This window comes from Bombina bombina, chromosome 1, assembly GCF_027579735.1.
Source record: "Bombina bombina isolate aBomBom1 chromosome 1, aBomBom1.pri, whole genome shotgun sequence".
Taxonomy (NCBI): domain Eukaryota; kingdom Metazoa; phylum Chordata; class Amphibia; order Anura; family Bombinatoridae; genus Bombina; species Bombina bombina.
In genome coordinates, this window is record NC_069499.1 from 250,444,214 (window position 1) to 250,456,421 (window position 12,208).

The window sequence follows — 12,208 nt, forward strand, 5'->3', positions numbered from 1 at the left end:
AGGAAAGAAAAAATCTCTTTGCAGGAGGCCTTATCTTGAAGCCAATTCTGTACCCTTCTGAAACAATGTTCTGAATCCAGAGATTGTGAACGGAATTGAACCAAATTTCTTTGAAAAAATGTAATCTGCCCCCTACCAGCTGAGCTGGAATGAGGGCGCACCTTCATGTGGACTTGGGAGCTGGCTTTGGTTTTCTAAAAGGCTTGGATTTATTCCAGACTGGAGATGGTTTCCAAACTGATACCGCTCCTGAGGATGAAGGATCAGGCTTTTGTTCCTTGTTGTGACGATAGGAACGAAAACGATTATTAGACCTAAATTTACCTTTAGATTTTTTATCCTGTGGTAAAAAAGTTCCTTTCCCTCCAGTAACAGTTGAGATAATAGAATCCAACTGAGAACCAAATAATTTATTACCCTGGAAAGAAAGGGAAAGCAGAGTAGACTTAGAAGACATATCAGCATTCCAAGTTTTAAGCCATAAAGCTCTTCTAGCTAAGATAGCTAGAGACATATACCTGACATCAACTCTAATGATATCAAAGATGGCATCACAAATAAAATTATTAGCATGTTGTAGAAGAATAATAATGCTATGAGAATTATGATCTGTTACTTGTTGCGCTAAAGCTTCTAACCAAAAAGTTGAAGCTGCAGCAACATCCGCTAAAGATATAGCAGGTCTAAGAAGATTACCTGAACACAAGTAAGCTTTTCTTAGAAAGGATTCAATTTTCCTATCTAAAGGATCCTTAAAGGAAGTACCATCTGCCGTAGGAATAGTAGTATGCTTAGCAAGAGTAGAGACAGCCCCATCAACCTTAGGGATTTTGTCCCAAAATTCTAATCTGTCAGATGGCACAGGATATAATTGCTTAAAACGTTTAGAAGGAGTAAAAGAATTACCCAAATTATTCCATTCCCTGGAAATTACTTCAGAAATAGCACCAGGGACAGGAAATACTTCTGGAATAACTACAGGAGATTTAAAAACCTTATCTAAACGTTTAGATTTAGTATCAAGAGGACTAGAATCCTCAATTTCTAATGCAATTAGGACTTCTTTAAGTAAAGAACGAATAAATTCAATTTTAAATAAATATGAAGATTTATCAGCATCAACCTCTGAGACAGAATCCTCTGAATCAGAAGAACAAATATCAGTATCAGAATGATGATGTTCATTTAAAAATTCATCTGAAAAATGAGAAGTTTTAAAAGACTTTTTACGTTTACTAGAAGGAGGAATAACAGACATAGCCTTCTTAATGGATTTAGAAACAAAATCTCTTATGTTATCAGGAACACTCTGAATATTAGATGTTGACGGAACAGCAACAGGTAATGTAACAGTACTAAAGGAAATATTATCTGCATTAGCAAGTTTATCATGACAAACAGTACAAACAACAGCTGGAGGAACAGATACCAAAAGTTTACAGCAGATACACTTAGCTTTGGTAGCTCCAGCACCAGGCAGCGATTTTCCAGAAGTATCTTCTGACTCAGCTTCAACGTGGGACATCTTGCAATATGTAATAGAAAAAACAACATATAAAGCAAAATTGATCAAATTCCTTAAATGACAGTTTCAGGAATGGGAAAAAAATGCCAGTGAATAAGCTTCTAGCAACCAGAAGCACAAAATAATGAGACTTAAATAATGTGGAGACAATAGTGACGCCCATATTTTTTTAGCGCCAAAAAAGACGCCCACATTATTTGGCGCCTAAATGCTTTGGCGCCAAAAATGACGCCACATCCGGAACGCCGACACTTTTGGCGCAAAAGAACGTCAAAAATGACGCAACTTCCGGCAACACGTATGACGGCGGAAACAGAAAAAAAATTTTGCGCCAAAAAAGTCAGCGCCAAGAATGACGCAATAAAATTAAACATTTTCAGCCCCCGCGAGCCTAACAGCCCACAGGGAAAAGTCAAATTTTTAAGGTAAGAAAAAAATTATTTATTCATATGCATTATCCCAAATATGAAACTGACTGTCTGAAATAAGGAACGTTGAACATCCTGAGTCAAGGCAAATAAATGTTTGAATACATATATTTAGAACTTTATATAAAAGTGCCCAACCATAGCTTAGAGTGTCACAGAAAATAAGACTTACTTACCCCAGGACACTCGTCTACATGTAGTAGAAAGCCAAACCAGTACTGAAACGAGAATCAGTAGAGGAAATGGTATATATAAGAGTATATCGTCGATCTGAAAAGGGAGGTAAGAGATGAATCTCTACGACCGATAACAGAGAACCTATGAAATAGACCCCGTAGAAGGAGATCACTGCATTCAAATAGGCAATACTCTCCTCACATCCCTCTGACATTCACTGCACGCTGAGAGGAAAACCGGGCTCCAACCTGCTGCGGAGCGCATATCAACGTAGAATCTAGCACAAACTTACTTCACCACCTCCATAGGAGGCAAAGTTTGTAAAAACTGATTTGTGGGTGTGGTGAGGGGTGTATTTATAGGCATTTTGAGGTTTGGGAAACTTTGCCCCTCCTGGTAGGAATGTATATCCCATACGTCACTAGCTCATGGACTCTTGCTAATTACATGAAAGAAACATACATTACATACACACATAAACACCAATGGGTAAAACAGAAACACTAACCCCTGTAGTCAGAGACACTAGTGAAGCATCACGTCACACTCACATGATATCAGTGCAGGCAGTGGCAGGCCAAAATTTTTCATTGGAATTTTTTTTTTTTAAAGCTGGATCCCGACCCTCGGGGGCCCAGTCGCAGTTGCGCCCTCTGCACCCCCTGTAGTTCCACCCCTGACTGCCTTGTATGTGATAGTAGTTCCTTTCACATACTAGACAAGCACAATTAAATGTGTGCAATCAACCTTATCCTTTACACAACATTTATTAAAATAATTATAATTATTCTAGATAGTTCCCACAGGAATAGAGACCTAAATTCACCCTGTATTTGTTTGGTAAAATTTGTCTTGTCTCTGCTAAGTCATTGTTTTATTTAAACTAATTGTACCATGGACAGCACTGCGGAATGTGTTAGTGCTTTATAAATAAAGTATAATAAATATTAAAAAGTATAATAGCATGCAAAAAAAATATTCTGATCACATTGCATTGCATTTTTAATAATACAAGTGTCATCTGAATACTATTTTAATAAACAAATGATTGTGTGCAAATTGAATTGATCATGCCTGAGATGCAAAGAAATAAGAAGCCAAGACATACTGTGTAGAACAGGCACAAACAAGATGATAAATGTATTGAATAAGGTAAAAAAAAATCATATGGAATCTAGAGCAAAAGATGCTGGATTGAAACATCAAGAGAGAGGTCCTAGATCCCAAATTTAGGTGGAGAAAAAACTGACCAAAAAGCTGAACATCAAATCATGCTCAGGAGTTAGTGGGACCTCATTGGCTATTTCTGCAGGGTTGGTTCTCTCTTTAACCTTCTTATAGTAGCAAACACATAGTGGCAGTTCTACATGGTCACCATAATCTTTTACATTACACATTTTGTTTTTTGGCTTGTTGGATGAGGATGAGAGTGAAGATTGACCCTCTTGCCACTGTCCCTTTCCACCTGGCCACCTATCTAGAATACATAGTCACATCCCCGGACCCCCCAAACAATACCCAGCTCAGCTTATGGTCACCCATGTCTCCTCCTCTGACTGCCCTTTCTCTGCCTATGGAGGACATATTAGTCTTAGAACCCTCCTGTATAGCACCCACAACACCTCACCCCCTAGACTACAAATGTAAGGGGAGGGCAATACAAGTGCTAGTGATAAGCAAAAGGGTGAGTGAGTGGCTCAAGTTTGTGACAAAACTGGAGTTTGACTGAGTAACATAGTTGTGCGGAAGCAACCTCAGCATAAAACACAAAAGTGGGCGAGAACAACAGAAGTGTCAAGTAGCAAGTGATGGGTGAAAGGGTAACAAAAGTGTTGTGAGTGAAGTGGAAGAAGTCAACAAGGAGGAAGCTACTTATTATGTAATTAAAGGTAAAATCGGTTAGAGACAACACATGTGTCACACAGTAACACAATAAACACGTGTGAGACTAGTAGAAGAACAACAGACAATAGTAGAGTGAGAGCAACATGTATGTATAAGACAGCAAGCAGGTGACATGCTCACTCACCTTCAGCATTTGCCACTTTTCCCGGATTAACTCTTGCTTGTCTAAAATGCTGCCTGGGAGCAGAGGGCCTTCACACTTTAGAGCATCAAACCGAGACAGCAGAGACAACATCTTGTCCTCTCGCATAGACATCTCAACACTGCACCTCTGTAGAAGACAAAGCACTAGATTTCATGCGAGGGACAAAACAAAACTGTAATTAAAAAAAAAAATGCAGCTCCTCCCTTTTTTCAAACAACAAGTTACAAATAGCCCATGTATAACAAATAAGACACACAATCATAGTGACAGCTAGTCAGTGGCGTCACTAGGGGGGGGCGGGGGGGGCGGGCCGCACCCGGGTGACACCCTCCAGGGGGTGACACCAAAAAAAAAAAAAAAAAAATTTTTTTTTTTTTTTTTTTTTTTTTTTTAATTTTTATTGAAATTCAAAAAAATACAATGTTGAGATGCATAGATTTTTTTTATTAGAGGGGCTGGCATTTGTGAACATTGGTGGGACTGGGGAAGATGTAGACACACAATTTTGCCCCTTGAGCCAGTGCTGCAATTTCAAAAAATAGTTTTCCCGGCTGCTTTTGCTTGTTTGTACTTTGCTTCTCCCCTGCCCAATTTCGCTATGAATGTTGTGGGCATGCTGTGGGGCTTGCAAAGTTGCGCTGCTAGCCTAAACCTGCCTGCCTATCTGTGCTCACTGCTCAGTGACATGTGGAGCAGTGGAGTCACTCACTGCTGTGCTGTCTCTCTAAACGGGAACTGGGAAATCGTGAGGGGATGCCTGGCACCTGACCGCATGACTGTTTGACACTGTCTTTAAAATGAAGGAGCCACGTATGATGCCCACCAGACCATTACGGTTACAGTACACTAAGTGCACACTGAACAGGTAGGAGGGCGGGCGGGGGTCTGGGGGTTGGCAGAGTGCAGAGGTGATTGGCCATAAGAAGCGGTAGGCACGCGGCCCGGGGCTGTGCACTGACAGGCTTGGAACAGAGTCAGAGAGCAGAATTTTCATAGTTTGCACCTAAAACTTTTCTTTAGTGATTTATTTTTAGAGTGCTCGCCTCTGTTTATCTTTCATTTGATGCTCTGCTGAGCCAGGGAGCAGCTCTAGGCATGCGCTTTATAATTAATGCAGTGCAGTTTACATATTTTTAAGTGTGTGTCTGAGTTTTTGTGTGTGTGTGTGTGTCTCAGTGTTTTTGTGTGTGTGTTTTTGTGTGTGTGTCTGAGTGTGCTTCCGAGTGTTTGTGTGTGCATCTGTGTATGTTTTAAGTGTGTCTGAGTTTTTGTATGTGTGTTTGCCTGTGTTTTTGTGTGTGTCTGCTTTCTGGGGGGGGGGTGACACCATAACTTACCGCACCGGGTGACACCAACCCTAGTGACGCCACTGCAGCTAGTTCCATTTGCTGGGGTTCCCAATAATGGCTCCTTCCAACAACAAGCAAAAGGTAGCTAGAGAAAGACACTATTTTTTAAAACAATTCTAGCTGATCGTGTTCCATTTGCAGATGCTAAGTGGTCACAATTTTTTTTATTTAAAATTATTATACATACTGTAAAGTATTCTAAATAATCCATAGAATATATTTTTTACAGTATATATTTTTTACAATATGTTTAATAATTTTAATAAGATATGCAAAAAAAAAAAGAAAAGTTGTATAAAATGAAAAATAACGTAAAATTAAAAAAAAAATCCAGTTAACTTCTTCAATTATGCAATAAGTGAGACACAACAGTGATAGGATATACTTCACAAGGCTAGTAATGTTTATGAATTCTTCATGCTTAGCATTAGTGTACGTCAAACATCCCACCCAGGCCTACAGAACACCTGTGTCCAGTGTCTAAAATATCTCTGACACCTTCTATTTTATCTAGCGAGACTACTTTTCCATAACAAAACAGACATATATTACACTTACAAACATTTACATTAACTGATTTTTCAAGCGTGCTTTCTTTAATTGTCACAGTTGTAATAATTGTTTTTCTGTCTTTTTAATGGTGTCCGTTTGATGTCTGAGATATTATACAATGAGTACCTCATGCAACTATAGATGATAATGACTAACACTTACAAATGCACTAGACCCCCAGCATTATGATTGCCCCCCAACTGTATTCTCCCCGGGATTACCAACCAAAGCTCCGCTTGACCCTGCCCATGTTCTATCCAGCCCCGCCCAACCCTACACATGGCATGTCCGACTCATCCATAACATGCCCAGACAGGACCCTTCTGTTGCAGCCTCACCCAAAAAACACTAGCGTGCTTATGGGGTGTGTTTATGGGAAGCGCCCCCCCCCCCCCCGCAAGCACTTTCTGATGATGCCACTGGTGGAAAATATTGGTGAAATGATGCTTATTGAATTTAGAACATGATCTCACCTTCACACACTGGAAACCTCAATAGCACCTATAAATGTTGCCCACTACAGTGTAGCTGTCAGGGTTTTTTCTCTGTTTTAATTGCCATGTGCTGCTGGCAGCCATTTTACTCACCTCTCTTGCTGACTATGGTGCATTGTGGGGGATGCTGCTCATTTCCTGCACTTCCTTTTATGGCCACACTGGTGTGCATCATCCATGTGAAACAGGATGCAGTCTCAGAATTGTGATGTCATCACTTATTATTTAAAGGGCCTCTGTTCAGTATGCTTTGCCTTTGCGTTGTCTCAGACCTGTTCGTGAGAGTTCCTGTGTATTACCTTGCTGCCTAACGTCCTTCCTGGTTCCTGATCCCTGGCTTGTTCCTGACTCTGCTGTTTTCCTTGTTCCTGATTCCGGCTTGTCTGACTATTCACTTTGGCTCCTGACTCGGCTTGTCTGACTACCAGCTCTGGTTTTGACTCCTGGCTTCCTATTTGACTTGTGGACTTTTTATTATTTTTTGCTATTAATAAAGGTGTGATTATTTTTGCACTTCTCGTCTCAGTCTGATTCCTGGAACCCTGACATTACGCAAAGGCCATGAATCCTGATGGTGCTAATAATCCACCGTTACCTGCCATCATTTCAAGGATGGATGTACAGGATCACCGCTTGGATCAATTTGCACTAGTTCTGCAAACCCTGCTGACTCTCACTGCACATTTGGACCAAAGTGTCCCGCAAGTTATGGCTGCTCCTGTTTCAGCTGCTGCACCTATGCCTACCAGGAGCATGTCCGGTTCTGCACCTCTACTCAGTGATATGGAGGCGATCCTATTCAGGGCAGAGGGTTTTTGAACCAGGCGTTTCCCTCTGACAGAGCTAAGGTGGGTTTTCTCATCTCGTTACTCTCTGACACAGCTCTTGTCTGGTCTAATCCCTTGTGGGAGACTAATAAACCTGTGATTTCAAATTACCCTGAATTTGTGGCCTCCTTTTGAAGGGTGTTTGATGTTCCGGCTCGCTCCTCCTCTGCTGCTAAACGACTCATGTCCATTCAGCAAGGTACAAGATCTGGGAGGATTAATCAACACAGAGGTTGAGAAAATAGAATGCATTTATATAGCACTTAACTCTCCCTGTCCTGCTACTCTAGTAGCCTGAGGAAACAGCCTTTATAGCTGAGAAACTAGTTGCAACTGTTTTTAAACAATTGTTTTTATATTGGGGTGTTGTCAATTCACATCCTTTGAATTTTTAAATAAATTGTTATTTTTATGGAAGTCTACACCTGATTGTTTGTTTGGAGATATTGGTAACCATCATCCTGCTGCAGGATCAGTGTAGCTGGGTCACTGTGATTCCCCAGCCTGCCTCAATCAGCACATAGGTGCTGCTCCCTTTGTGAGTATACAATCTTCAAGTTTGTCCATCTGTGCCTTTTATATTACATTATTGCACTAGGAGGTGCTCCCCCATCTTTTTTTGATTTCTTGTTCAGATTCTACATTTGTTTCCATTCAAGCTCCATCATCCAATCGCTGGATCAGTGTGCCCCAATCAGCATATAGGTGCTGCTTATTTTCTGAGTATTTTTCTTGCACAAATTCTATTTTTTGTTTATTTTCTTGCAATATTGCACTAGGAGGCGCCCTCTTTTCTTTGTGATTAATTTCCACAGATGTTCGTTTGCTTTGTTTGTTATAAGAGGAGCTGCCCATCAAGGCTTATATCAAGTGTGAATATCATACTACCAACCATACCTGGACTTTACCAAAATAATTTCTTAAAGATTTCAGGACTATATTGAGTATCAGTACATGTTACATAGCTGAGGCAAAGAATCCAGCTAAGTTATTTCCACTAAGTGTATGGTTTGAGATTTATTATTGTTTTGTTGCACATCAAATGTTGTTAACGAACTAATATATGCGAATAGCGCCCCCTACAGTTGGATACCTAGGTATCATCAACAGGTTTGGATACTTCGTTCTGATGTTGCTGTGCATGTTGCCTCCTGCTCAGTTTGTGCACAGAATAAGACTCCTCGACATCTTCCTGTGGGTCTTCTTCAACCTATTGCTAATGGTGAGCGTCCTTGGACACATCTTTCCATGGACTTCATTGTCAAGCTCCCTGTTTCTAATGGCAATACTGTTATCCTTATGGTGGCTGACCGTTTTTTCTAAAATGCCACATTGCATTCCCTTGATGAAGCTGCCTACTGCTCAGGAGCTTGCTTCAATTTTTGCCTGGGAGGTCTTCCGTTTACATGGGTTACCCAAGGAGATAGTGTCGGACTGGGGTAGCCATTTTGTCTCCAGATTTTGGCGTTCCTTTTGTGCTCAAATGGGGATCCAGCTTTCCTTCTCATCGGCATATCACCTTCAATCCAATGGGGCTGCGGAATGGTCTAATCAAACTCTGGAACAGTTCCTCCATTGCTATGTCTCAGATCACCACAATAATTGGTCTGAACTGTTACCTTGGGCAGAGTTTGCTCGTAATAGTGCTATTAATGCTTCCTCCAAGTTATCCCCGTTCATGGCGAATTATGGGTTTCAACCATCCTTGTTGCCTGATTCATTCATGTCTCAGGGTATTCCGGCTTTGGAGAAGCATCTCCGGCAACTCCGTTCCATGTGGGTGCAAATTCAGGATTGTCTTCATCGTTCTGTGCAGTGCCAAAAGTTCCAGGCTGATCGTAGGCGTCTGCCCGCACCTTCCTACCAGGTTGGTGAGAGAGTTTGGCTGTCCTCCCGCAACTTGAACCTTCGTGTGCCTTCCAATAAATTGGCTCCCCGTTATGTTGGTCCTTTTCGAATACTCAGAAGGGTTAATCCTGTGGCCTACACTCTTGACCTTCCTCCTGCTATGCGCATCTCCAATGTTTTTCATGTCTCCCTCTTGAAACCATTGGTTTGTAATCGGTTTACCACTGTGTTGCCTCGTCCCCGTCCTATCTTTGTTGACAACCATGAGGAGTATGAGGTCAGCAGCATTATTGACTCTCGTATGTCCAGGGGCCGTGTACAGTATTTGGTTCACTGGAGGGGCTATGGTCCAGAGGAGCGTTCTTGGGTTCCCTCCTCTGATGTTCATACTCCCGCCCTCCTCCGTGTCTTCCATGCCGTTTCCCCAATAAGCCTTTTGTCCTCCCGCTGGGGAGGGGTCGTTGAGGGGAGGGTACTGTCAGGGTTTTTTCCCTATTTTGTTTGCCATGTGCTGCTGGCAGCCATTTTATTTACCTCTCTTGCTGACTATGGTGCATTGTGGGGGATGTTGCTCATTTCCTGCACTTCCTTTTATGGCCAGACTGGTGTGCATCATCCGTGTGAAACAGAATGCAGTCTCAGAATTGTGATGTCATCACTTATTATTTAAAGGGCCTCTGTTCAGTATGCTTTGCCTTTGCGTTGTCTCAGACCTATTCGTGAGAGTTCCTGTGTATTACCTTGCTGCCTGACGTCCTTCCTGGTTCCTGATCTCTGGCTTGTTCCTGACTCTGCTGTTTTCCTTGTTCCTGATTCCGGCTTGTCTGACTATTCACTTTGGCTCCTGACTCGGCTTGTCTGACTACCAGCTCTGGTTTTGACTCCTGGCTTGTTATTTGACTTGTGGACTTTTTATTATTTTTTGCTATTAACAAAGGTGTGATTATTTTTGCACTTCTCGTCTCAGTCTGATTCCTGGCACCCTGACAGTAACATATAAAAAGGGGCCTTGGAAAAAAAAAAATTTCAGAGGTAATTTACAGGAAATGGTAGACAAATAAAAATGGAAGTAAATAAAGTTTTTAAACAGTTAACAGGGAATTACATTTCAACAAAAAGACATTTCACTCATGTAGCTATGATTAAGATAATTTATATAAGGTAGTCTTATTTTGAAAACATTGCTCAGTTTTCTGATATCTAATATGCTGTTTACCTGCTAAAATACAGGTCTGTCACTAAATCTTTTACTTATATTACATATATAAATGTTTAACAGAATGACGTATGCAAAGCAAATATTAACCTGAGAATAATATTATATTAGTTGCTGAAGTATATCAATATAAGTTTTTGTGTAAAGTGCCCAATAGGTGCCGCCATTTTGTTACCTAGGTTACCTTCTGTGCTAAGACCAATTAGGGACAGTTTTAGATGGGACATCAGAGTTTGCAATCAGTGACTGGGTGAAAAATTGTAGTGTCAACCCAGGAATCTGCACTTCCACTTTTAACAGGAATTGAAAAGCCCACAATATTTAGAATTAAATTAGAGAAAACAGACAAAATTAAAGGGACAGTCTACACCAGAATTTTTATTGTTTTAAAAGATTGATAATCTCTTTATTACCCATTTCCCAGTTTTGCATAACTAACACATTTATAACAATATACTTTTAACCTCCGTGATTATCTTGTATCTAAGCCTCTGCAAACTGCCCCTTTTTTCAGTTCTTTTGACAGACTTGCAGTCTAGCCAATCAGTGCCTGCTCCCAGATAACTTCTCGTGCACGAGCACAGTGTTATCTATATGAAATACGTGAACTAACACCCTCTAGTGGTGAAAAACTGTTAAAATGCAATCTGAAAGAGGTGGGCTTCAAGGTCTAAGAAATTAGCATATGAACCTCCTAGGTTAAGCTTTCAACTAAGAATACCAAGAGAACAAAGCAAAATTGGTGATAAAAGTAAATTGGAAAATTGTTTAAAATTACATGCTCTATCTGAATCATGAAAGTTTATTTTGGCCTAGACTGTCCCTTTAAAAGAGAAAATAGAATTATGGCTTTTTGTTTTTACTAAATATAAGTAAACAGTTTATATTCCAATCTTGTAAAGTATTTCATGTATCTAACACTGATCACAAAAAAAGTCAGTGGAAGACTTTTAATGGACAAATTTGTAGGACGCTAAGTCTGAATACAAGGTTATATGCACTTTATATAGTTGATAGAGGAGTCCCTTGCCATACTAGAGGTATTGTCGCTATTTTGTCTTGTACAATAGAGAATGAAGGAATGTTTCCACGTGTTTGGGCTGGGGGTGGGGCTGAATCTCTAGTCCTTCATTGACCCCCATCCAAATAAAAAAAAAATCAGCACAATACCCTGAATGAAGCAGAATGGGGACTTCATTGTTGCTATAGAGATCTTACTTTGGAGAGGATAAGGCAGGCAGGGGGCAGGGAGAGGTACAGAGAAAGTCTCTTAATCTCCTCATCCTATGAATGCACCCCGCCACCTAACTCAGGGTGCTTGTGAAACTTTTGATAGAGAAATTGGCTGGACATGTGACAGTACCACTGTTTTCTAATAACAAGCAACAACATTTATATTTTCATCAACTCAGATTAATATAGCAATATATTCATCTTTTCACTGTGAACGTGTTCAAGCTTTTTTTTGTCAATAAAGGGTTAAGGCACTTGTATCATTTTGTTTTTTTGCATCATGCTGTTTACTGTGTCCTTTTACTGTAATATGAAGAAACATGGGAAAGAGGTGTACAGAGAAATCTGCTACAATATCATTCAAGACCCCAGGCTGTGTCAACTCTTCCAACTTAAGACCAGAAATTTGAGGTTTTTTTACTTATGACCACAGCTGTCACTTGCACAGTAATTTTCACTTATTGTCAGTGTAATTATTATGACTAAAATTCTCATAACACATTAAAGCT

At 40.4% G+C, this 12,208-nt stretch overlaps 1 protein-coding gene across 1 annotated transcript in view; it reads right to left on the reverse strand.

The window, feature by feature from the left end:
- AKAP6 (A-kinase anchoring protein 6) overlaps positions 1–12,208 on the reverse strand; it is a 418,445-nt gene that overhangs the window by 61,629 nt on the left and 344,608 nt on the right. Inside the window, exon 9 of the mRNA XM_053711854.1 lies at positions 4,160–4,306. Within this exon, the coding sequence (XP_053567829.1) occupies positions 4,160–4,306 (147 nt within the window). The remainder of the gene's footprint in view (positions 1–4,159; positions 4,307–12,208) is intronic.